We start from the raw sequence: 26,639 nt of genomic DNA, 5'->3' as shown, positions 1-26,639 counted from the left end.
GAGTGGGATACGGTCAGCTCCAGAGTGGGATACGGTCAGCTCCAGAGTGGAATACGGCCAGCCCCAGACTGGGATACGGTCAGCCTCAGAGTGGGATATGGCCAGCCCCAGAGTGGGATATGGTCAGCCCCAGAGTGGGATATAGCCAGCCAGGGTCACTCTCCTCTCCGTGAGTTTGTCCTCTGATTGGTTGTATTTAGAATTGGTTCTATCTAAATGACAATTTGATATATATCATAGGGTGGGGGTAATGTCTTGGTACCATTTTGTACCAAGGACGAGATAAGAGCTTTGTTTAGGAGACCAAACTGAAGGATAATTTATAGCCCACTCTGTCTGACTAGGGGATATTCTCTCTGAAGTAAGGTTTTTTCTTTGTGTAAGTTCTAAGACCTGTGTTTTGTCATGTCGTCTAGGAGGGGGTGGATCTTTGCTATAAAGGATCCCATTTGCCATTATGTAGAGGACTCTCAACTTTTCATTAGAGATACTGAACTGTTGAAAGTCAAAATGCTATTGCAAAAGCTTAATTATTATTAAAGGTGAAGATTAAGCATAACTCTGCCTGGTGTGATTTGCTCTGTCATCAGTTGGTAATTAAGGAAATTTCCACGACACACTGCCCGCCGCTGCCTCAGGGCTAGAGGTGTTACGGTGACCGTATTACCGCCACACCGACGGTCATGAGTCATGATGGCAGTCAAATTCCATGTGACTGTTTTGTCACTGTAATTAAGTTTCTCTAAGCTCTGATGCTGCTGATGGTCATTAGTAACCTACCAAACTTGCTAACTGCCTGGTACTCAGCACTCTATTGTCCCTCTAATCACTCTGACATCAATAGAAAATCTAATGGAAAATCTGATCAAGGACTTCATGAGATCTCATGTTGCGCAACATTTATATATACTATGCAATTGCGCGAGACAACAGAGTTACGATGGCCTCTATTAAAAAGTGGAGGATCAGCTTTCTATAGTCTAGGCCTACTATATTTATTTATCAGCCTTCTTAATATTAAGCACATTGCATATCTTTACAGCAGGAGTATATCCTACCTGGCTGGCATGAAAATGAAGCTGTTTAAGTCCTTAGATGAACGTGTATTTTTTTTCCTATGCCCCTGTTCCGAGACAGGAACATGATTATGGTCCATTCTAAATCACAACTAATTTTACACATTTATTATTTAGTACAGTGCCTTCATAAATAATTCAGACCCTTTGACTTTTTCCCACACTGTTTTTGTTACAGCCTTATTCTTTAAAAAAAAATCTTTTGACAGTGCATGTCAGTGCAAAAACCAAGCCATGAGGTTCGAAGGAATTGTCTGTAGAGCTCCGAGACAGGATTGTGTCGAGGCACAGATCTGGGGATGGGTACCAAAAAATGTCTGCAGCATTGAACGTCCACAAGAACACAATGGCCTCCATCATTCTTAAATGGAAGAAGTTTGGAACCACCAAGACTCTTCCTCGAGCTAGCCGCCCGGTCAAACTGAGTAATCAGGGTAGAAGGGTCTTGGTCAGGGAGGTGATCAAGAACCTGATGGTCACTCTGACAGAGATAGAGTTCCTCTGTGGAGATGGGAGAACCTTCCAGAAGGACAGCCATCTCTGCAGCACTCCACCAATCAGGTCTTTATGGTAGAGTGGCCAGATGGAAGCCAGGCCTGTGCAACTGGGTCCTGGACTTCCTGACAGGCAGCCCCCAGGTGGTGAGGGTAGGTAACAACATCTTCACACCGCTGATCCTCAACACTGGGGCCCCACAAGGGTGCGTTCTAAGCCCTCTCCTGTACTCCCTGTTCACCCATGACTGCGTGGCCATGCACGCCTCCAACTCAATCATCAAGTTTGCAGACGACACGACAGTGGTAGGCTTGATTACCAACAACGACGAGACGGCCTACAGGGAGGAGGTGAGGGCCCTCGGAGTGTGGTGTCAGGAAAATAACCTCAAACTCAATGTCAACAAAACAAAGGAGATGATTGTGGACTTCAGGAAACAGCAGAGGAAGCAGCCCCCTATCCACATCGAGGGGACAGTAGTGGAGAAGGTGGAAAGTTTTAAGTTCCTCGGTGTACACATCACGGACAAACTGAAATGGCCCACCCACAAAGACAGCGTCGTGAAGAAGGCGCAGCAGCGCCTCTTCAACCTCAGGAGGCTGAGGAAATTTGGCTTGTCACCAAAAACACTCACAAACTTTTACAGATGCACAATCGAGAGCATCCTGTCGGGCTGTATCACCGCCTGGTATGGCAACTGCTCTGCGCACAACCGTAAGGCTCTCCAGAGGGTAGTGAGGTCTTTACAACGCATCACCGGGGGCAAACTACCTGCCCTCCAGGACACCTACACCACCCGATGTCATAGGAAGGCCATAAAGATCATCAAGGACAACAACCACCCGAGCCACTGCCTGTTCACCCCGCTACCATCCAGAAGGCGAGGTCAGTACAGGTGCATCAAAGCTGGGACCGAGAGACTGAAAAACAGCTTCTATCTCAAGGCCATCAGACTGTTAAACAGCCATCACTAACATTGAGTGGCTGCTGCCAACACACGGACTCAACTTCAGCCACTTTAATAATGGAAAAATTGATGTAATAAATGTATCACTAGCCACTTTAAACAATGCCACTTTATATAATGTTTACATACCCTACATTACACATCTCATATGTATATACTGTATTCTATACCATCTACTGCATCTTGCCTATGCCGTTCGGCCATCACTCATTTATATATTTGTATGTACATATTCTTATTCAATCCATTACACTTGTAATACTGATACTAGACTAATACTAATACAGACTAATACAGACTAATACTAATACAGACTAATACTAATTCAGACTAATACAAGACTAATACTAATACAAGACTAATACAGACCAATACTAATACAGACTAACACCAATACAGACTAATACAAGACTAATACTAGACTAATACAGACTAATACTAGACTAATACAGACTAATACTAGACTAATACAGACTAATACTAATACAGACAAATACTGATACTAGACTAATACAGACTAATACTAATACAGACTAAGACTAATACAGAATAATACTAATACAGACTAATACTAATTCAGACTAATACAAGACTAATACAGACTAATACTAATACAGACTAACACTAATACAGACTAATACAAGACTAATACAGACTAATACAGACTAATACTAATACAGACTAACACTAATACTAATACAGACTAATACTAGACTAATACAGACTAATACTAATACAGACTAAGACTAATACATAATAATACTAATACAGACAAATACTAATACAGACTAATACTAATACTAGACTAATACAATACAAATATGAATGCTAGATGAATATTAATACAGGTGAATACTAATAAAGACTCAACCTAATACTAGACTAATACTAATACAGACATTAATACAGACTAATACTAATACAGACTAATACTAATACAATACTAATACAATACTAATACAATACTAATACAGACTAATACAAATAAGACTAATACAATACTAATACTAATACAGACTAATACTAATACAGACTAATACTAATACAGACTAATACTAATACAGCATAATAGTAATACAGATATACTAATATAGACTAATACTAATACAGACTAATACAAGACTAATTTAGACTAATACTAATACAAAACTAATACAATACTAATACAGACTAATACTAATACAACATAATAGTAATACAGATATACTAATAGACTAATATTAATATTAGACTAATACAGACTAATACTAGACTAATACAGACTAAAACTAATTCAGACTAACACTAATACAGACGAATACTAATACAGACTAATACTAATACTAATACAGACTAATACTAATACAGACTAATACCAATATAGACTAATACTAATACAATACTAATACAGACTAATACTAATACAGACTAATACCAATATAGACTAATACTAATACAATACTAATACAATACTAATACAGACTAATACAATACTAATACAGACTAATACTAATACAGACTAATACTAATACAGACTAATACCAATACAATACTAATACAATACTAATACAGACTAATACAATACTAATACAGACTAATACCAATATAGACTAATACTAATACAATACTAATACTAATACAGACTAATACCAATATAGACTAATACTAATACAATACTAATACAATACTAATACAGACTAATACAAATAAGACTACTACAATACTAATACAGACTAATACTAATACAGACTAATACAGCATAATAGTAATACAGATATACTAATATAGACTAATATTAATATTAGACTAATACAGACTAATACTAATACAGACGGTGCAGAGTGACTGACTCTCTCCCCAACCCCTCTCTCTGTCATCCCCCCTCTCTCTCCCTCCCTCCCTCTGTCATCCCCCCCTCTCTCTCCCTCCCTCTCTCTGTCATCCCCCCTCTCTCTCCCTCTTCCTCTCTCCCTTCCTCTCTCTGTCATCCCCCCTCTCTCCCTCTTCCTCTCTCTGTCATCCCCCCTCTCTCTTGCTCTCTCTCCCTCTTCCTCTCTCCCTTCCTCTCTCTGTCATCCGCCCTCTCCCTCTCTCTGTCATCCGCCCTCTCTCTTTATATATATATATATATATATTTATTATATGTTACAGGGGACAGCGACCCCTCAGTTGAAGTGGATAGATCTTGGTCCATGTTTCAGGGGACAGCGACCCCTCTCAGTTGAAGTGGATAGATCTTGGTCCATGTTTCAGGGGACAGCGACCCCTCAGTTGAAGTGGATAGATCTTGGTCCATGTTTCAGGGGACAGCGACCCCTCTCAGTTGAAGTGGATAGATCTTGGTCCATGTTTCAGGGGACAGCGACCCCTCTCAGTTGAAGTGGATAGATCTTGGTCCATGTTTCAGGGGACAGCGACCCCTCTCAGTTGAAGTGGATAGATCTTGGTCCATGTTTCAGGGGACAGCGACCCCTCAGTTGAAGTGGATAGATCTTGGTCCATGTTTCAGGGGACAGCGACCCCTCAGTTGAAGTGGATAGATCTTGGTCCATGTTTCAGGGGACAGCGACCCCTCTCAGTTGAAGTGGATAGATCTTGGTCCATGTTTCAGGGGACAGCGACCCCTCTCAGTTGAAGTGGATAGATCTTGGTCCATGTTTCAGGGGACAGCGACCCCTCTCAGTTGAAGTGGATAGATCTTGGTCCATGTTTCAGGGGACAGCGACCCCTCTCAGTTGAAGTGGATAGATCTTGGTCCATGTTTCAGGGGACAGCGACCCCTCAGTTGAAGTGGATAGATCTTGGTCCATGTTTCAGGGGACAGCGACCCCTCTCAGTTGAAGTGGATAGATCTTGGTCCATGTTTCAGGGGACAGCGACCCCTCTCAGTTGAAGTGGATAGATCTTGGTCCATGTTTCAGGGGACAGCGACCCCTCAGTTGAAGTGGATAGATCTTGGTCCATGTTTCAGGGGACAGCGACCCCTCTCAGTTGAAGTGGATAGATCTTGGTCCATGTTTCAGGGGACAGCGACCCCTCTCAGTTGAAGTGGATAGATCTTGGTCCATGTTTCAGGGGACAGCGACCCCTCTCAGTTGAAGTGGATAGATCTTGGTCCATGTTTCAGGGGACAGCGACCCCTCAGTTGAAGTGGATAGATCTTGGTCCATGTTTCAGGGGACAGCAACCCCTCTCAGTTGAAGTGGATAGATCTTGGTCCATGTTTCAGGGGACAGCGACCCCTCTCAGTTGAAGTGGATAGATCTTGGTCCATGTTTCAGGAGACAGCGACCCCTCTCATTTGAAATGAAATGCTGGGAGCTCTGCTGCCTGATATACAACATTCAACCACTTGGAGATGCTGTTGTATCAGCAGACTGGAAAAGCATACGAGTGCACTAGGACATGGGCCCGACCGAATTCACAAAGGGTCTCAGAGTAGGAGTGCTGAACTAGGATCAGCCTTTTAGATCATAATGAATTTGATTATATAGACAAAGGGGGGGGGGGGCTGATCCTAGATCAGCATTCATACTCAGATGCTGTGGAAGTGTCTTTGGAAGACTTACAATAAGTTGCTTTAAGAAGTTGAGAGCTAGAAGCGAGGCAGCGTTCTCTGTCGGCGCCATTTTGTTTTGTGCGAACAGAGTGCCCCATGGTGGTTGGTTGGGTTATGGTATGGGATGGCATAAGCTACGGACAACCAACACAATTCGTATTTTATCGATGGCAATTTGAATGCACAAAAATAGCGTTATGAGATCCTGTTGCCCATTGGGAGGCACATTGACCAACAGATGCATATCTGTATTCCCAGTCATGTGAAATCCATAGATTAGGACCTAATGAATTCATTTAAATTCACTGATTTCCTCATATGAACTGTAACTCGGTAAATTCTTTTAAATTGTTGTCTTTTATATTTTCGTTCAGTATAGAAGTAAATAAATATAAATGCTATTTCTCCACCTGGGACAGCCAGAAGAGGACTGGCCACCCCACATAGCCTGGTTCCTCTCTAGGTTTCTTCCTAGATTCCTGGGCTTTCTAGGGAGTTTTTCCTAGCCACCGTGCTTCTACACCTGCTTTGCTTGCTGTTTGGGGTTTTAGGCTGGGTTTCTGCACAGCACTTTGAGATATCAGCTGATGTACGAAGGGCTATATAAATACATTTAAATGATTGATTGACTATATGGTCTTTAGAGGAGTCACTTTAGACCACATATGTTAAAGTAATTTCACGGAGTGCCGAGTGTCTGAAGGGTTTTCTCTCCTCCCTCGTACCTGATTGATGAATCAAGGTCAGTAAATTAGTAAGGAACTCCCCTCACCTGGTTGTCTAGGGGAGAAAAAGAAAAACCTGCAGACACGAGGTCCTCCATGGAACGAGTTGGACGGCCCTGGTGTAGACTGCCTGTAGGAACGGTCCATCAGTGGGATGATGTGTTGTCTGCATCACTAAATCATGAATCATAAATAAATATCATAAAATAAATCATAAATAATTAAATGAATAAATGAGTCATTTAGTATTTGTGTTGTTGTTGTTGTTTATTTCCAAATACTTTATTCATTTACTCAAATAAACATTTTTTTTTTCGATAAAAATAAAACGTGAAATTATTGAGCATACTGACTACCCATGATGCACGGCGCTAAGAACTGGACATAGACTTTATAGTCACTGCCATAGTACCTCTCACACACACACACACACACACACGTGTTCAGGGAATGAGGAGTAGAGCGGAGGCTGCGGTGGTGATGGTCTCCACGGTGTCTTTAAAGTCGTTGCCGAAGTAACGCACCAGCAGGAGGTTGAAGATACCCACAATGCACATCAGGAACAGGAAGGACAGGACACGTTTCCCAAACACATACCCTGGAGTGCTGTCAGACAGAACATACAATACAGTCAGTCAGTTACACCCCCACACACACACACACAGGTACCATGGAGTGCTGGCAGACAGAACATACAATACAGTCAGTCAGTTACACACACACACACAGGTACACACACACACACTCTCACCTCTGAGATGTCTGACCCATATACCCAACAAAGTACTTCTGTCTGGCCACCAGGTAGATGAGCCCTGAGAAGGCAGCAGGAGCTGAACACACCAAGATCACAGTTAGAGTTAGTTAGGGAATCATACTAGATCACAATAGAGTTAGTTAGGGAATCATACTAGATCACAAAGTTAGTTAGGGACTCATACTAGATAACAATAGAGTTAGGGAATTATACTAGATCACAATAGAGTTAGGGAATCATACTAGATCACAATAAAGTTAGTTAGGGAATCATACTAGATCACAATAAAGTTAGTTAGGGAATCATACTAGATCACAATAAAGTTAGTTAGGGAATCATACTAGATCACAATAGAGTTAGTTAGGGAATCATACTAGATCACAAAGTTAGTTAGGGACTCATACTAGATAACAATAGAGTTAGGGAATTATACTAGATCACAATAGAGTTAGGGAATCATACTAGATCACAATAAAGTTAGTTAGGGAATCATACTAGATCACAATAAAGTTAGTTAGGGAATCATACTAGATCACAATAAAGTTAGTTAGGGAATCATACTAGATCACAATAAAGTTAGTTAGGGAATCAAAGTAGATCACAATAGAGTTAGTTAGGGAATCATACTAGATCACAATAGAGTTAGGGAATTATACTAGATCACAATAGAGTTAGTTAGAGAATCATACTAGATCACAATAAAGTTAGTTAGGTAATCATACTAGATCACAATAGAGTTAGTTAGGGAATCATACTAGATCACAGTAGAGAAACATACTGTCAATGTTACCACTGGAGAATGTCACGTGTGTGTGTGTGTGTGTGTGTGTGTGTGTGTGTGTGTGTGTGTGTGTGTGTGTGTGTGTGTGTGTGTGTGTATGCATGCGTGTTAGGCTGGGTTTCTGTACAGCACTTTGAGATATCAGCTGATGTGAGAAGGGCTTTATAAATATATTTGATTTGATTTGTTAGTCATTTACCTTGGTTGAGACACAGCCCAGCACACCACAATACAGCCAGGAAGGTAGGGTATGAATCCATGCAGTTACGACTTGGGGGTCGGGGGGGGTTAACACACATAGAAACAGGAGAATCACATTAGGAAATCATTCTCACAGCGATGTACATTGTCCTTCACAATGAAACCTAATAAAGTCAAGTAAAAGGAAACCACAATTCTAGTAACTGGACTGCTAACAGCTGAGGGGCGGATCCTAAACAGACACGTATGTTTAATATTCGCTTAGTGACGTCAGAGGAAGTTACAGGATTCACCCCATGTCTTATGTAGGAACTGATGTAAAAAAAAAACGATGCTGAAAATAACATTTGTTTTACAACCCAGAACTGAGTCGCACTCAACCTCAGATTGAGGCACTGGGGTGATGCCTTTTTCTTACTACAAGAGAGCCATTTCACATTAGTCTGTGGTGTGTGGTACGTGTAATATGCAATGTTGTGGAACAATGATGAAATTGGACGCAAGGACTGACAGAATACCATCCCCCCCCTTCCCCCTCCCGTCTCACTGGATCGGAGGGGTGAAGGGAGGGACGGGTGTTGCAGTAGAAAAACAGCCCCCCCCGCCCCCCCAAAAAACTATAATAAATAATAATAATAATTTCTGTGTGACACACAGCAAACTCAGTAGTAATTCACTAGACACCTAACGTATGAAAACTGCCTCCAACGAAGAGGGACTGCCTGTACTTGTGTTCACTAGACACCTAACAGATGAAAACTGCCTCCAACGAAGAGGGACTGCCTGTACTTGTGTTCACTAGACACCTAACAGATGAAAACTGCCTCCAACGAAGAGGGACTGCCTGTACTTGTATTCACTAGACACCTAACGTCCCCAGTCTCTGTAGCCTATTGGGACACGTCCCCAGTCTCTCCAACGAAGAGGGACTGCCTGTACTTGTATTCACTAGACACCTAACGTCCCCAGTCTCTGTAGCCTATTGGGACACGTCCCCAGTCTCTCCAACGAAGAGGGACTGCCTGTACTTGTATTCACTAGACACCTAACGTCCCCAGTCTCTGTAGCCTATTGGGACACGTCCCCAGTCTCTACAACGAAGAGGGACTGCCTGTACTTGTATTCACTAGACACCTAACGGATGACAGCCTATTGGGACACGTCCCCAGTCTCTCCAACGAAGAGGGACTGCCTGTACTTGTATTCACTAGACACCTAACGGATGACAGCCTATTGGGACACGTCCCCAGTCTCTCCAACAAAGAGGGACTGCCTGTACTCGTCCATTAAGAAACTCTTGTTTGTGTCGCAAAAACATTTTCCGGTTGCGAAACATTTTTGCTGTAATGTGGACAACTGAATAAGGGAAAGTTCCACTACTGATGCATCTTGGGAAGTTGAAGAGACTGGGGACGTGTCCCAATAGGCTGTAGAGACTGGGGACATGTCCCAATAGGATTCAGAGACTGGGGACGTGTCCCAATAGGCTGTAGAGACTGGGGACGTGTCCCAATAGAATGTAGAGACTGGGGACGTGTCCCAATAGAATGTAGAGACTGGGGACGTGTCCCAATAGAATGTAGAGACTGGGGACGTGTCCCAATAGAATGTAGAGACTGGGGACGTGTCCCAATAGGCTGTAGAGACTGGGGACGTGTCCCAATAGAATGTAGAGACTGGGTACGTGTCCCAATAGACAAGGATGCAGAGACTGGGGACATGTCCCAATAGACAAGGATGCAGAGACTGGGGACGTGTCCCAATAGGATGCAGAGACTGGGGACGTGTCCCAATAGGATGCAGAGACTGGGGACGTGTCCCAATAGAATGCAGAGACTGGGGACATGTCCCAATAGGCTGTAGAGACTGGGGACGTGTCCCAATAGGATGCAGAGACTGGGGACGTGTCCCAATAGGATGCAGAGACTGGGGACGTGTCCCAATAGGATGCAGAGACTGGGTACGTGTCCCAATAGACAAGGATGCAGAGACTGGGGACGTGTCCCAATAGGCTGTAGAGACTGGGGACATGTCCCAATAGGATTCAGAGACTGGGGACGTGTCCCAATAGGCTGTAGAGACTGGGGACGTGTCCCAATAGGATGCAGAGACTGGGGACGTGTCCCAATAGGATGCAGAGACTGGGGACGTGTCCCAATAGGATGCAGAGACTGGGGACGTGTCCCAATAGGATGCAGAGACTGGGGACGTGTCCCAATAGGCTGCAGAGACTGGGGACGACTAAGACACTTACACTGAATGCAACATGGTGCTAATGTACTTGTTAATGTGTGTGTGTGTGTGTGTGTGTGTGTGTTCACATATGTATGATTTATGACGCTAACAAAACCATCTTAAATGAGTCCTCCCTACAGAGCAGAGACAGGATGTTGGTCCACTGCTTCCTTGCTTAATACAAGAAGTACATCAGTGCAATAATGATGGCCTCCTGCTAACAAACTCAAGCAACATTTCTGAGTTTACCCTTTGTTTCTTCATCTCTCCTACAGCCCCAGGGCACTTCCACAGAGTAATCGTTGTCTTTATTATCAGGTTATAGCTTGTCTAGTATCAGGTCATGGCTTGTCTATTATCAGGTTATAGCTTGTCTGTTATCAGGTCATGGCTTGTCTATTATCAGGTTATAGCTTGTCTAGTATCAGGTTATGGCTTCTCCTATCAGGTTATGGCTTGTCTGTTATCAGGTCATGGCTTGTCTTATCAGGTTATAGCTTGTCTGTTATCAGGTCATGGCTTGTCTATTATCAGGTTATAGCTTGTCTATTATCAGGTTACGGCTTGTCTCGTATCAGGTTATGGCTTGTCTAGTATCAGGTTATGGCTTGTCTAGTATCAGGTAGGCTGTGTACACGGGGGTAGCAGCGTTTATGTAAATGTAATAAGCTGTAAAGAAGCAGGGAAATAATGACTAGCAGGAGCAATTATTACACATCGCTACAATGATACCTCCTTGTAGAAGGTAGGTACTGCGGGTCTCGACAGAGATCATTGCGGTCCAGTCAGCATTTTTCATGCTGCGGTTGGGAGACAGAGAAAATTGTTCCGCAGATCATTTGGAAAAGGCCATCTTTCTGCTTTGTATGCGTTAGCTTTACCTATTGTGTTAAAAACACCTATTTGTTGCATTATTCACAAACTCTCGGAATTCGCTGCTTCAAGTGAAGCGGACTACTTCTCCTCGGATAGTTGGGTTTGGGAGATCAAGTGCACCTAGTAAAAATAGAAACGGCTCTTTTTCAGGAACCTGTCATTCAAAGATAATTCGTAAAAAATCCAAATAACTTCACAGATTTTCATTGTAAAGGGTTATATCACTGTTTCCCATGCTTGTTCAATGAACCATAAATAATTCATGAACATGCACCTGTGGAACGGTTGTTAAGACACTAATAGCTTGCAGACGGTAGGCAATTAAGGTCACAGTTATGAAGACTTAGGACACTAAAGAGGCCTTTCTACTGACTATGAAAAACACCAAAAGAAAGAAGCCCAGGGTCCCTGCTCATCTGCGTGACCGAGTCTTAGGCATGCTGCAAGGAGGCATGAGGATGCAGATGTGGCCAGGGCAATAAATTGCAATGTCTGTACTGTGAGACGCCTAAGACAGCGCTACAGGGAGACAGGACGGACAGCTGATCGTCCTCGCAGTGGCAGAGCACGTGTAACAACAACTGCACAGGATCGGTACATCCAAACATCATACATCCGGGACTGGTACAGGATGGCAACAACAACTACCCGAGTTACACCAGGAACACACAATCCCTCCATCAGTGCTCAGACTGTCCGCAATAGGCTGAGAGAGGCTGGACTGAGGGCTTGTAGGTCAGTTGTAAGGCAGGTCCTCACCAGACATCACCGGCAACAACGTCGCCTATGGGCACAAACCCACCGTCGCTGGCCCAGACAGGACTGGCAAAATGTGCTCTTCACTGACGAGTTGCGGTTTTGTCTCACCAGGGGTGATGGTCGGATTTGCGTTTATCGTCGAAGGAATGAGCTTTACACCGAGGCCTGTACTCTGGAGCGGGATCGATTTGGAGGTGGAGGGTCCATCATGGTCTGGGGCGGTGTGTCACAGCATCATCGGACTGAGCTTGTTGTCATTGCAGGCAATCTCAACGCTGTGCGTTACAGGGAAGACAACCTCATCCCTCATGCAGTACCCTTCCTGCAAGCTCATCCTGACATGACCCCTCCAGCATGACAATGCCACCAGCCATACTGCTCATTCTGTGTGTGATTTCCAGCAAGACAGGAATGTCAGTGTTCTGCCATGGTCAGCGAAGAGCCCAGATCTCAATCCCATTGAGCACGTCTGGGACCTGTTGGATAGATCTTAATGGCCACCCATGAGCGTAAATGTCATCCCTATTCATCATATTAAGTTTGCATACTGCATTTACACTTTTCTGTATTTCTTTAGCACAGTATTCTATAATATTACGATTATTTATTATAATAAGGTATACCACCTTGTTGCATCCTATTAATTGGATTTACATAAGCGGCAGGGTGGCAGGGTGACCTAGTGGTTAGAGCGTTGGACTAGGGAACTCGTACACTTCTGTAACTTTAATTGAAGCTGCAAAAAGGTAAACGTTCAGCCTTAACATGTGATAACTACGCAACAGAACAGATGGACAGGAATGACATTTACTCTCATGGGTGGTTAAAAATGACTATCTGAAAGTCACGCCCCTGCTAAACTACGCCTCCAGTCTTTTGATCTGACCTGCTGGGTCATTATCTCAGTAACCCAGCATCAATAAACCAGCATCCAGCATCAATAACCCAGCACCGATAACCCAGCACCAATAACCCAGCACCAGTAACCCAGCACCAGTAACCCAGCACCAGTAACCAAGCACCAATAACCCAGCACCAATAACCCAGCACCCAGCATCAGTAACCCAGCATCAATAACCCAGCACCGATAACCCAGCACGATAACCCAGCACCAATAACCCAACACTGATAACTCAGCACCAATAACCCTGCACCAATAACCCAACACCCAGCATCAATAACCCAACACCCAGCACCAATAACCCAACACCCAGCACCAATAACCCAACACCCAGCACCAATAACCCAACACCCAGCACAAATAACCCAGCACCAATAACCCAACACCCAGCACCAATAACCCAACACCCAGCACCAATAACCCAGCACCAATAACCCAACACCCAGCACCAATAACCCAACACAAATAACCCAGCACCAATAACCCAACACCCAGCACCAATAACCCAGCAGCTGCTAGCGATAACAACCCAAGTAGTGGCCCAAAGCCTGCAACTCAGCAGTAGGGTCAACCAAACAACCCAGCAGTAGGGTCAACCAAACAACCCAGCAGTAGAGTCAACCAAACAACCCAGCAGGATCAACCAAACAACCCAGCAGTAGAGTCAACCAAACAACCCAGCAGTAGAGTCAACCAAACAACCCAGCAGTAGTATCAACCAAACAACCCAGCAGTAGAGTCAACCAAACAACCCAGCAGTAGAGTCAACCAAACAACCCAACAGTAGAGTCAACCAAACAGCCCAGCAGTAGGATCAACCAAACAACCCAGCAGTAGAGTCAACCAAACTACCCAGCAGTAGTATCAACCAAACTACCCAGCAGTAGGATCAACCAAACAACCCAGGAGTAGAGTCAACCAAACAACCCAGCAGTAGAGTCAACCAAACAACCCAGCAGTAGGGTCAACCAAACAACCCAGCAGTAGGGTCAACCAAACAACCCAGCAGTAGAGTCAACCAAACAACCCAGCAGTAGAGTCAACCAAACAACCCAGCAGTAGAGTCAACCAAACAACCCAGTAGGATCAACCAAACAACCCAGCAGTAGAGTCAACCAAACAACCCAGCAGTAGTATCAACCAAACTACCCAGCAGTAGGATCAACCAAACAACCCAGCAGTAGAGTCAACCAAACAACCCAGCAGTAGAGTCAACCAAACTACCCAGCATTTTTTTGTGTTGAAAATAAAAAGGTGCAATGAGTGGATAGGCTACCATGGTGAGCAAGTGTTTTCATTCAATATCGATTACCCATTTTTTTGTCTCTGCAAATCGTCCTCCTAAAATGTAGGATATACCCTATATGCTAATTGGCCTCCTAAAAGGTAGGCTATATCCAATTAAGCTAATCGTCCTCCTAAAAGGTAAGCTATATGCTAATCGTCCTCCTAAAAGGTAAGCTATATGCTAATCGTCCTCCTAAAAGGTAAGCTATATGCTAATCGTCCTCCTAAAAGGTAAGCTATATCCTATATGCTAATCGTCCTCCTAAAAGGTAAGCTACATGCTAATCGTCCTCCTAAAATGTAGGCTATATCCAATTAGCTAATTGTCCTCCTAAAAGGTAAGCTATATGCTAATCGTCCTCCTAAAAGGTAAGCTATATCCTATATGCTAATCGACCTCCTATAAGGTAAGCTGTATTCTATATGCTAATCGTCCTCCTAAGGTAGGATATATGCTAATCATCCTCCTAAGGTAGGCTATATGCTAATCGTCTTCATAAAAGGTAGGCTATATGCTAATCATCCTCCTGAAAGGTAGGCTATATCCTAAATGCTAATCGTCCTCCTGAAAGGTTGGCTATATCCTATATGCTAATTGTCCTCCTGAAAGGTTGGCTATATCCTATATGCTAATTGTCCTCCTGAAAGGTTGGCTATATCCTATATGCTAATCGTCCTCCTGGAAGGTTGGCTATATCCTATATGCTAATCGTCCTCCTGAAAGGTTGGCTATATCCTATATGCTAATTGTCCTCCTGAAAGGTTGGCTATATCCTATATGCTAATCGTCCTCCTGGAAGGTTGGCTATATCCTATATGCTAATCGTCCTCCTGAAAGGTTGGCTATATCCTATATGCTAATCGTCCTCCTGAAAGGTTGGCTATATCCTATATGCTAATCGTCCTCCTGAAAGGTTGGCTATATCCTATATGCAAAACGTAGCTCAAGAGAAAGTGCAAGTGTCCACTGTCATCATTCTTGTTGCTTGAAGCTCAGTGTCCATACCTGGTAGATAAGTTAACCCACTGTTCCCCGGTAGGCCGTCATTGTAAATAAGAATGTGTTCTTTAACTGACTTACCTCGTTAAATGAAGGTAAAAGGTTCAATTTAAAACTTAAAAAAATAGATCAGGTGCACGTGTAATTAGAGTTGGTCAATGGGCGGGAGAAGCACGTGTAATTAGAGTTGGTCAATGGGCGGGAGAAGCACGTGTAATTAGAGTTGGTCAATGGACGGAGAAGCACGGGACAGTTATCTTTCAAAGGAAACGTATTTCCTAAATAAGATTAGGTTATAGTTTACTACATTGCCTGGAAATAAATATTGATCACCCATACTTGTATCTGTCTGAAATCCGTCCAACTCCTAAAAGGTAGCCCATAAAACGTAGCTAAAGAGAATACATCAAACTACATCTAGCCTATTGGCTGACATAGCCCAGTAATACAGATAGTCAAATATAATCGGCCACATGAGAATCTGCGACCATGACTAGCAAGTGAGCTGTGTCACAAATGCCTAAAATAACGTTGCGTGACTGTGGTCGGGTTCGGGACCAGTTCCTACGGTTGCGGTAGGTTTATGAAAAGCTGAGTGTGCGTGCGGGCAGACCTCTACCTCTTTGTTATGACTTAGTTCATATTGTAAATACACAGGGAAAGACTATCGTTGTGCATATAATACTAAAAATGTAGTGTCTCGGATTTGAAAGTACAGAATAATCCGAAATGATCTCAGACCAGGTTGTGTACATTGAACAGTTCAAGTGTGTGCATGCATGGTGTATGTGATAGAAAGTCACTTACTTGGCGCAGGACACTCTCTCAAAAGCAGAAGTGTTGGCGTGGTGCTCTTTACCCTCCCTCTCTACCTTCGTTGCAAAGAAGGCTGGAAATCACGCGACAGATTTTTTTTTTAAACACCAACGGTCAGAAATGTATATTTCATCATCGATCAAAGAAGCAAATAAACATCGTTGATTATCAAGTGATATACAGCAAGCCATATTATTCAACCGAAAGCATCATTTGAAAAATTCGACAATGAATACATTTTACAGTATAAACAGACAGAGAACATGTCACCACTACTATCAACTATTATTCTAAATCACACACAGTAGCGGGCTACTTTACAATAAGTCCTCCTCGTGTCTATATTTATAAAGGTATCTATATCTCAATGAGACTTCCTGGTTCAAATCAAATATATGTTGTAATTGATAAATAAAGTTGATTTATCCTCTCACTAACGATGATAATTTTGGTACTGTAACTAGTTACAGTTATTGCGCTAATGTTGTTTCCATCGGTAGTGAGTGTTGCAACTGAGGACAGACGATCAATGAGTGTTGCAACCGAGGACAGATGAATTTAACATGCTACGCACTTCAGCATTCGGCGGTCCCGTTCTGTGAGCTTGTGTGGCCTACCACTTCACGACTGAGCCGTTGTTGCTCCTAGACGTTTCCACTTCACAATAACAACACTTACAGTTGACCGGGGCAGAAATTTGACAAAATAACTTGTTGGAAAGGTGGCATCCTATGACTGTGCCACGTTGAAAGTCACTGAGCTCTTCAGGAAGGCCATTCTATTGTCAGTGTTTGTCTATGGAGATTGCATGGCTGTGTGCTCAATTTTATACACCTGTCAGCAACAACTGTGGCTGAATTAGCCGAATCCACTAATTTGAAGGGGTGTCGACATTCTTTTGTATATATTGTGTATATTATTTATGTCAATGGCACCTCCTAGCTGAAATACAATAAAAACTGTCATAAAAAAATATATATATTTGAAATTATATAAAGTTGATTAATTCTCTCACCATTCTGCAGGACACTGATGAGGGTGACGAGGACCAGGAGGAAGATGTGTTCTACCACTACGGACAGCATGACTGGAGAGATGACTGAGGGAGAGATGGAGCGAGAGGGAGGACAGGATGTTTGAATATAAGGACGGAGGAGGAGAGAAAACGGTTATAACATCTCTCTCTCTCTCTCTCTCTCTCTCTCTCTCTCTCTCTCTCTCTCTCTCTCTCTCTCTCTCTCTCTCTCTCTCTCTCTCTCTCTCTCTCTCTCTCTCTCTCTCTCTGTCTGTCCCTCTCTATGTCTCTCTCTCTCTCTCTCTCTGGTCCTCTCTCTCTCTGTCTCTCTGTCTCTCTCTCTCTCTCTGTCTCTCTCTGTCTCTCTCTCTCTCTCTCTGTCTCTCTCTCTCTCTCTCTGTCACTCTGTCTGTCTCTCTCTCTCTCTCTCTGTCTCTCTCTGTCTCTCTCTCTCTCTCTGTCTCTCTCTCTCTCTGTCTCTCTCTCTCTCTCTCTGCCATGTACTTCCTGTTACACAGTCTGTTTGTTTCTTCTATTTGGTTTATGGAAATACACTCAGAAATTCTTGCCTCACCCACTATGAAAAAGGTTTGCAGTCAGACAGAGTACAGTAGAACTCATTCAGACAGAGTACAGTAGAACTCATTCAGACAGAGTACAGTAGAACTCATTCAGACAGAGTACAGTAGAACTCATTCAGACAGAGTACAGTAGTACTCAGACAGACAGAGTACAGTAGAACTCAGACAGAGTACAGTAGAACTCAGACAGAGTACAGTAGAACTCAGACAGACAGAGTACAGTAGAACTCAGACAGCGAACAGTAGAACTCAGACAGAGTACAGTAGCACTCATTCAGACAGAGTACAGTAGCACTCATTCAGACAGAGTACAGTAGAACTCATTCAGACAGAGTACAGTAGAACTCATTCAGACAGAGTACAGTAGAACTCATTCAGACAGAGTACAGTAGAACTCATTCAGACAGGGTACAGTAGAACTCAGACAGAGTACAGTAGAACTCAGACAGAGTACAGTAGAACTCAGACAGACAGAGTACAGTAGAACTCAGACAGCGAACAGTAGAACTCATTCAGACAGCGAACAGTAGAACTCAGACAGACAGAGTACAGTAGAACTCATTCAGACAGAGTACAGTAGAACTCAGACAGAGTACAGTAGAACTCATTCAGACAGAGTACAGTAGAACTCAGACAGACAGAGTACAGTAGAACTCAGACAGAGTACAGTAGAACTCATTCAGACAGAGTACAGTAGAACTCAGACAGAGTACAGTAGAACTCAGACAGAGTACAGTAGAACTCAGACAGACAGAGTACAGTAGCACTCATTCAGACAGAGTACAGTAGAACTCAGACAGACAGAGTACAGTAGAACTCATTCAGACAGAGTACAGTAGAACTCAGACAGAGTACAGTAGAACTCATTCAGACAGAGTACAGTAGAACTCAGACAGACAGAGTACAGTAGAACTCAGACAAACAGAGTACAGTAGAACTCAGACAGAGTACAGTAGAACTCATTCAGACAGAGTACAGTAGAACTCAGACAGCGAACAGTAGAACTCATTCAGACAGAGTACAGTAGCACTCATTCAGACAGAGTACAGTAGAACTCATTCAGACAGAGTACAGTAGAACTCATTCAGACAGAGTACAGTAGAACTCATTCAGACAGAGTACAGTAGAACTCATTCAGACAGAGTACAGTAGTACTCAGACAGACAGAGTACAGTAGAACTCAGACAGAGTACAGTAGAACTCAGACAGAGTACAGTAGAACTCAGACAGAGTACAGTAGAACTCAGACAGAGTACAGTAGAACTCAGCCAGACAGAGTACAGTAGAACTCACACAGCAAACAGTAGAACTCATTCAGACAGAGTACAGTAGAACTCAGACAGACAGAGTACAGTAGAACTCAGACAGAGTACAGTAGAACTCATTCAGAGTACAGTAGAACTCAGAGTACAGTAGAACTCATTCAGACAGAGTACAGTAGAACTCATTCAGACAGAGTACAGTAGAACTCAGACAGCGAACAGTAGAACTCATTCAGACAGAGTACAGTAGCACTCATTCAGACAGAGTACAGTAGCACTCATTCAGACAGAGTACAGTAGAACTCAGACAGACAGAGTACAGTAGAACTCAGACAGAGTACAGTAGAACTCAGACAGAGTACAGTAGAACTCAGACAGCGAACAGTAGAACTCAGACAGCGAACAGTAGAACTCAAATCAAATGAAAATACATTTCTGTTTGTCATAAACTTCAGAAACAGCTGGTGTTGAATAACAGTGAAATGCTTAGGCCAACTTATTGGTCCTTTTCAAACAATGAAGAGTTAATGGTAAAGATATATATATATATATATATAGTGTTCGCGGGGTCCGACATGCCAATCAATCTGCTATCTGCCAATCAACCTGCTATCTGCCAATCACGGGAATGCCTGGAATGTTCTGATGCTGGGCATCCTGGCGGTTGGCGGAGTGGCGTGGAGGGGGCGGGGCATTGGAAGTTAAGGTTCAGCCTTTTCTCTCTCTTACGTCTGGGCTTCACAAGAGAAGGTCCCGATTGGCTTGTGGGGTATCTTTCATTTATTTGGCGTGGAGCTATGGCCAAACAGTAGCCTGTGTATAGCTGGGTTAATAAACTGTCAATTCGTAAACTCAATACTCTGTCTGGATCTAGTCAGGTCATTCCAATATATATATATATATATATATATATATATATATATATATAAATAATTGCAGTGTCCTAAAAACACCGTTTTTTTTACTGCAGTAATTTCGCAGTAGATTCATAATCAATCCGTCATATGTATTGGTAGTACAGCATTTACTGTGATGCGGTCTCTGCAGAGACCAGGGCATTCATACGGCATTCAATGGAGAAAGACGCTATGCTACTCGCCTCATGTCATGACTATGAAAACTCGAGACAACTGGGCTATTAAGTTTTTTTCTCTCAAAGTTGTCGGAACGTCACGTGTCCTACTTATAGCAGTACACTCGCAACAATTTAAACAAAATTTTAACCCTCTTATTAAAAAAACCCAGAAGAAACTAAATCAATGGTTACAGAGGGACTTATCTTTAAAAGGTAGAGTCCTGATAACCAAGGCTGAAGGTATCTCTAGACTAACATATGGTGCTCTATCTTTATATCTTGACCGTAAAATAAGCAAGGAGATAGACCAGATGCTTTTCAACTTTCTTTGGAGAAACCGTACCCATTACATTAGGAAAACTGTTGTAATGAACACTTATGAGAATGGTGGACTGAATTTTCTGGATTTTACTACTTTAAATAATACTTTCAAGATCATTTGGATAAAACAATTCCTAAGAAGACCCACTTCTATCTGGAATTTTATTCCTCATCATGTCTTCTCTACTTTTGGTGGCCTTAACTTCATGTTGTTTTGCAATTATAATATTGACAAAGTTCCAGTGAAACTTTCTGCTTTTCATCGGCAGGTTTTCTTGTCATGGTCCTTAATTTATAAACACAATTTTTCTCCACACAGATATTATATATGGAATAATCGGGATATATTGTATAAAAATACCTCTCTGTTTTTAGAATATTGGTTCAGAAATAATATCCTATTGGTGAGCCAACTGGTAAATGCAGAGGGTCTTTTACTCAGTTATAAAGAATTCTTATCACTTTACAAGGTCCCTGTAACACCTAAAGATTTTGCAATTGTTTTAGATGCCATTCCCTCAGGTGTTGCTATGTTATTCAGGAACATGCCAAGACCTGACCCTCAGAGCCTACCTTCTATTGACCCTGTTGACTCATCAGTAGGAAAGATTTGTTTCTCTTTTGGTCCATTCAACAACAGAGCGATACGATCCTTGTTTCAGCAGGATGTTGTATCTATACCTTATGTCATGCCTTATTGGAATGGATTTATTGATAATATCTGTTGGAAAAAAGTTTGGATGTTGCCACAAACATACCTACTTGTTAACAAAATTAAGGAAATTTCCTTTAAAATTATTCATAAATATTATCCTGCCAACCACTATATGAAGAAGTTTAAGGAAAACATCAACTCAAATTGCTCCTTTTGTAATGACCACCCAGAAACAGTTGTGCATCTTTTTGGCATTGTATGCATGTAAGAAAACTGTGGCAAGACATCAGTAGGTTTATAATTGAACACATTTATGAAGATTTTACACTATTGTGGAGAGATGTACTGTTTGGATTCTTTACATACAATAGAAATAAGCGGAATCATTATTATGTAATTAATTTCATTATTCTTTTGGCCAAATTTCATATACACAAATGTAAATTTACAAACAGAAAATCACATTTTCGTACCCTACAAAAAGAAATTGAACTGTATTTTAAGACGGTTAAATGCTCTACTAACAAAAAAGCTGTTAGAATTGTAAGTATATGCATGTCCCTTAAGGTGCTTGTGTAATTGTAATGTGATATTGTACCCCCTAGCTCGATTGTCTATTATTTGTCATCTATGTATGCTTGTGTTCCCTCATGTGCTTTATGTATTGATTTGTTGTTAATAAAAAATAATTTAAAAAAAATAAATAATAATAAATAAAAAAATAAATAAAATAAAAAAACTCTCCACAATTTAAGCATTACGAAACTTCTATTCGATCAAATAAACCTCATAGCAAATGAGCCATGGCCTCAATATAAAAACGTATTTGCGAGTGTACTGAAACAATGAAAATACCGCCACCTGCTGGAGGGAAACAGCTTTTCCTCCGAGTTGGGCCTCTCTCTTCCTCTTCTTCTCTGGCTATGGGGAGACCTGCGCATTGGTACAACATTTGGGAGATGCACGGCGATATGGTACAGCGCTTGATTTGGCCTCAGCAAGCCTCCAGAGGCGCAATTTACTCCACACCCTCCATACAAAGCGCCTTTCTCGCATTGAAGGATCAAGCATAAATCGGCTTTTAAGGGACTGGTGTGTGTGGTAGGTAGGCCTATCAACTCCCCTTTCCCTTCTGGAAACATTAGAACCCTGCTGTATCGAAGAGCTATAGCAACATCCCATATGGTCTAGCGGTTAGGATTCCTGGTTTTCACCCAGGCGGCCCGGGTTCGACTCCCGGTATGGGAATGAGTGTTTTGTTACTGTTCTTACTTCTGAATAGATATTGTAAGCATTTATTTATATTTATAATTCTTATTTTACAATAACGGCTTACTACCCTCCCCTAAACCCAGACGACGCTGGGCCAATTGTGAGCCGCCTAATGGAACTCCCGATCACGCTCGGTCGGTTGTGATACAACCCGGGGGTCGAACCTGGGTCTGTAGTGACGGCTTTAGCACGGAGTTGCATTTGCTTACATATGTCTACAATGACGCGTGCATCCATCACGTTCCAATTGGCGACGAGTATTCTGCGCGAAAAAAACATATTTATTAAATAAATCAGTCTAGCTCGTACTGACTGTTACATTATTATGAGAATATGTCCCTACCATTAAATGAAACATTGATCCCGCCAACTGATAAATGATTTACGTTAGCATCGGTGAAAAGCCGAGCATGGGGAAAATGGATATGCTCTTTCGCAGGTTCTCCACTAGGTGGCGTCCTAGCACCGTCAAACAGCCGGACCTGGTAAGTTAAAGTTACGCTACTCTTAGCTTCATTTTATGATCAGAATAAGTGGTAGTTGAACTACTTACCAATTAATTTATAATATTTAGTAGTTAACACATTTTATCACCCTGTAATATAGACCACAACTACAAAAAGCTACAGTCGGTTTGTGCCACTCCTTGCCATGGCAACAGACTGGAACCAGGCTAGTTGATTCTCACAAATCCCCCCCAGACTTTTATTTATTTATTTATTTTACCTTTATTTAACCAGGTAGGCAAGTTGAGAACAAGTTCTCATTTACAATTGCGACCTGGCCAAGATAAAGCAAAGCAGTTCGACAGATAAAACGACACAGAGTTACACATGGAGTAAAAACAAACATACAGTCAATAATGCAGTATAAACAAGTCTATATACAATGTGAGCAAATGAGGTGAGAAGGGAGGTAAAGGCAAAAAAGGCCATGATGGCAAAGTAAATACAATATAGCAAGTAAAATACTGGAATGGTAGTTTTGCAATGGAAGAATGTGCAAAGTAGAAATAAAAATAATGGGGTGCAAAGGAGCAAAATAAATAAATTAATTAAAATTAAATACAGTTGGGAAAGAGGTAGTTGTTTGGGCTAAATTATAGGTGGGCTATGTACAGGTGCAGTAATCTGTGAGCTGCTCTGACAGTTGGTGCTTAAAGCTAGTGAGGGAGATCAGTGTTTCCAGTTTCAGAGATTTTTGTAGTTCGTTCCAGTCATTGGCAGCAGAGAACTGGAAGGAGAGGCGGCCAAAGAAAGAATTGGTTTTGGGGGTGACTAGAGAGATATACCTGCTGGAGCGTGTGCTACAGGTGGAAGATGCTATGGTGACCAGCGAGCTGAGATAAGGGGGGACTTTACCTAGCAGGGTCTTGTAGATGACATGGAGCCAGTGGGTTTGGCGACGAGTATGAAGCGAGGGCCAGCCAACGAGAGCGTACAGGTCACAATGGTGGGTAGTATATGGGGCTTTGGTGATAAAACGGATTGCACTGTGATAGACTGCATCCAATTTGTTGAGTAGGGTATTGGAGGCTATTTTGTAAATGACATCGCCAAAGTCGAGGATTGGTAGGATGGTCAGTTTTACATGGGTATGTTTGGCAGCATGAGTGAAGGATGCTTTGTTGCGAAATAGGAAGCCAATTCTAGATTTAACTTTGGATTGGAGATGTTTGATATGGGTCTGGAAGGAGAGTTTACGGTCTAACCAGACACCTAAGTATTTGTAGTTGTCCACGTATTCTAAGTCAGAGCCGTCCAGAGTAGTGATGTTGGACAGGCGGGTAGGTGCAGGTAGCGATCGGTTGAAGAGCATGCATTTAGTTTTACTTGTATTTAAGAGCAATTGGAGGCCACGGAAGGAGAGTTGTATGGCATTGAAGCTTGCCTGGAGGGTTGTTAACACAGTGTCCAAAGAAGGGCCGGAAGTATACAGAATGGTGTCGTCTGCGTAGAGGTGGATCAGGGCAAGAGCGACCTCATTGATGTATACAGAGAAGAGAGTCGGTCCAAGAATTGAACCCTGTGGCACCCCCATAGAGACTGCCAGAGGTCCGGACAGCAGACCCTCCGATTTGACACACTGAACTCTATCAGAGAAGTAGTTGGTGAACCAGGCGAGGCAATCATTTGAGAAACCAAGGCTGTCGAGTCTGCCGATGAGGATATGGTGATTGACAGAGTCGAAAGCCTTGGCCTTGACTTGATTTCCTGTAGACTGACATTATGTCATGTGACACTGAGCATTTTGTATCCTGATTGATTGGCTATTATAATTCAGTATATTCTTTTACACTTGCTACCATACAACAACAAAAAATGAAGGTTAGGGAAAAGGCCTTTAGACCATCAATGATCCTGTCCAGGGGGTGTAAAGATACATCAAGCAGACTCAAATATTAGATACCGGCTCAGACAAGTCCTCCGTTTAAAGAAAACATTAGATTTTATTAGAATTATATACAGTATCCAATCCTGTACAACATTTTACAACAGTCACTTTTTGTATTACAAAATTACATTCAAAAACAACCAATGGAGAGTTCCAACCACCTCTAAAACACGAACCTTCTTATCCTAGTTGTCAGGCTTTTTTTATCCTAGTTGTCAGGCTTTTTTATCCTAGTTGTAGGCTTTTTTATCCTAGTTGTCAGGCTTTTTTTATCCTAGTTGTCAGGCTTTTTTTATCCTAGTTGTCAGGCTTTTTTTATCCTAGTTGTCAGGCTTTTTTATCCTAGTTGTCAGGCTTTTTTTATCCTAGTTGTCAGGCTTTTTTATCCTAGTTGTCAGGCTTTTTTTATCCTAGTTGTCAGGCTTTTTTATCCTAGTTGTCAAGGCTTTTTTTATCCTAGTTGTCAGGCTTTTTTTATCCTAGTTGTCAGGCTTTTTTATCCTAGTTGTCAGGCTTTTTTATCCTAGTTGTCAGCTTTTTTTATCCTAGTTGTCAGGATTTTAAGTAATTCAGACAAAATGTAAATACAATAATAAAAAGGCAACCTAAAGCAAAACAGATGATTTCTCCGGAACATTCCGAAGCAAGATCAGATCACTCGCCTATTAACCTTACAGAATGAGTTCTACTGTACTCTGAAACAACTATTAACCTTACAGAACCTTACCTTACCCTGAAACAAGCTCTATATTTCACATTCGTTTAAAAGCCTCAATCTGTCTATTATTTTTTATTTTTTTACTTGAGGACCTTATAGGACCTGGTCAAAATATAGTATCTAGGGAATAAGGTGGCGTTTAGGACAAAGCTTCAATGAGTATCAACGTTAAACCGTATTCAACTTCACAACATTCTTTGGAAACAATGAATGATATGGGAGTGTTTATTTTAAATGGCTGTTAAGATTCCACTTTGTGTGACACATGCTACCAATAACAGAACAACCCACTGATGCCACGTACACACACGCGACTGAAAGGTGTAGTAGCATGTCGTTTCTCCTAGCAACTGTCCACGTCTACACTGGCAACTCTGCTTCCTATATAGTGATCTAGTCAACGAATTAGACAATGAGAATCCTTTCATTGAACGAGATGTCGCCACTGATCTGAGCTAAGCTTGGATGTTTAAGCTCAGGGGTTTGGTAAGCAGATAGCAGATCCTAGACCTGTGGTTAACGAAGCCTAAAAGAACAGGTCAAAAGCACTGAGTGCTTCCGTCTCCATCTGCTGATTGGCCGACCCCGATATGAACTCCTCCAGGAAGTTCTCACCAGAGGTCATGATGGCCCCATCTAGACCAGGCAGTGGCATTACTACACCGTGATTGGCCGGTTGTAAGGTCGCAGGGGTCATCACCTGTGAGGCTCCACCAATCGCATTCCCCCCACACGCCAAGTTCCCTCCCCCTTCTTGCCCATTGGTGGTGAGCATATCCAGGAAGCCCGTGCTGTCCGGTGATAGATTGCTGGCAGTCGTCGCGGGCGACAGAAGGTCGGCGAAGAACTCATCGTAGGCGGGGCTGTCGTAGGCGGAGGTACTGGAGCTAACGGTAGAGGGGGGAGCGAAGGTCTGGTCCGTGGGTCACTTC

At 42.4% G+C, this 26,639-nt stretch overlaps 2 protein-coding genes and 1 non-coding gene across 3 annotated transcripts in view; 1 reads left to right on the top strand and 2 right to left on the bottom strand.

The window, feature by feature from the left end:
• Positions 1–7,047: 7,047 nt before the first annotated feature.
• On the bottom strand, positions 7,048–17,769 carry LOC109883149 (arachidonate 5-lipoxygenase-activating protein). The gene is made up of 5 exons (XM_020475197.2): positions 17,430–17,769; positions 16,406–16,487; positions 8,539–8,609; positions 7,553–7,634; positions 7,048–7,407 (listed from the first exon to the last, which is right to left on the bottom strand). Exons 1-5 carry the CDS (start codon positions 17,497–17,499, stop codon positions 7,245–7,247), a joined length of 468 nt encoding a protein of 155 aa, XP_020330786.1. The 5' UTR covers positions 17,500–17,769; the 3' UTR covers positions 7,048–7,244.
• A 4,730-nt stretch (positions 17,770–22,499) lies between these two features.
• trnae-uuc (transfer RNA glutamic acid (anticodon UUC)) lies at positions 22,500–22,571 on the top strand. Its single transcript has one exon. It is a non-coding gene; the product is annotated as a tRNA-Glu (tRNA).
• A 2,449-nt stretch (positions 22,572–25,020) lies between these two features.
• The window catches only part of LOC109883148 (SUMO-specific isopeptidase USPL1), a 40,300-nt gene continuing 38,681 nt past the window's right edge, over positions 25,021–26,639 (bottom strand). Inside the window, 1 exon segment of the mRNA XM_031808287.1 lies at positions 25,021–26,638. Coding sequence (XP_031664147.1) covers positions 26,234–26,638 — 405 coding nt within the window. The 3' untranslated portion in view covers positions 25,021–26,233.

The sequence above is a fragment of the Oncorhynchus kisutch genome, linkage group LG28, assembly GCF_002021735.2.
Source record: "Oncorhynchus kisutch isolate 150728-3 linkage group LG28, Okis_V2, whole genome shotgun sequence".
NCBI lineage: Eukaryota > Metazoa > Chordata > Actinopteri > Salmoniformes > Salmonidae > Oncorhynchus > Oncorhynchus kisutch.
This window is presented reverse-complemented; position numbering and strand designations above follow the sequence as displayed.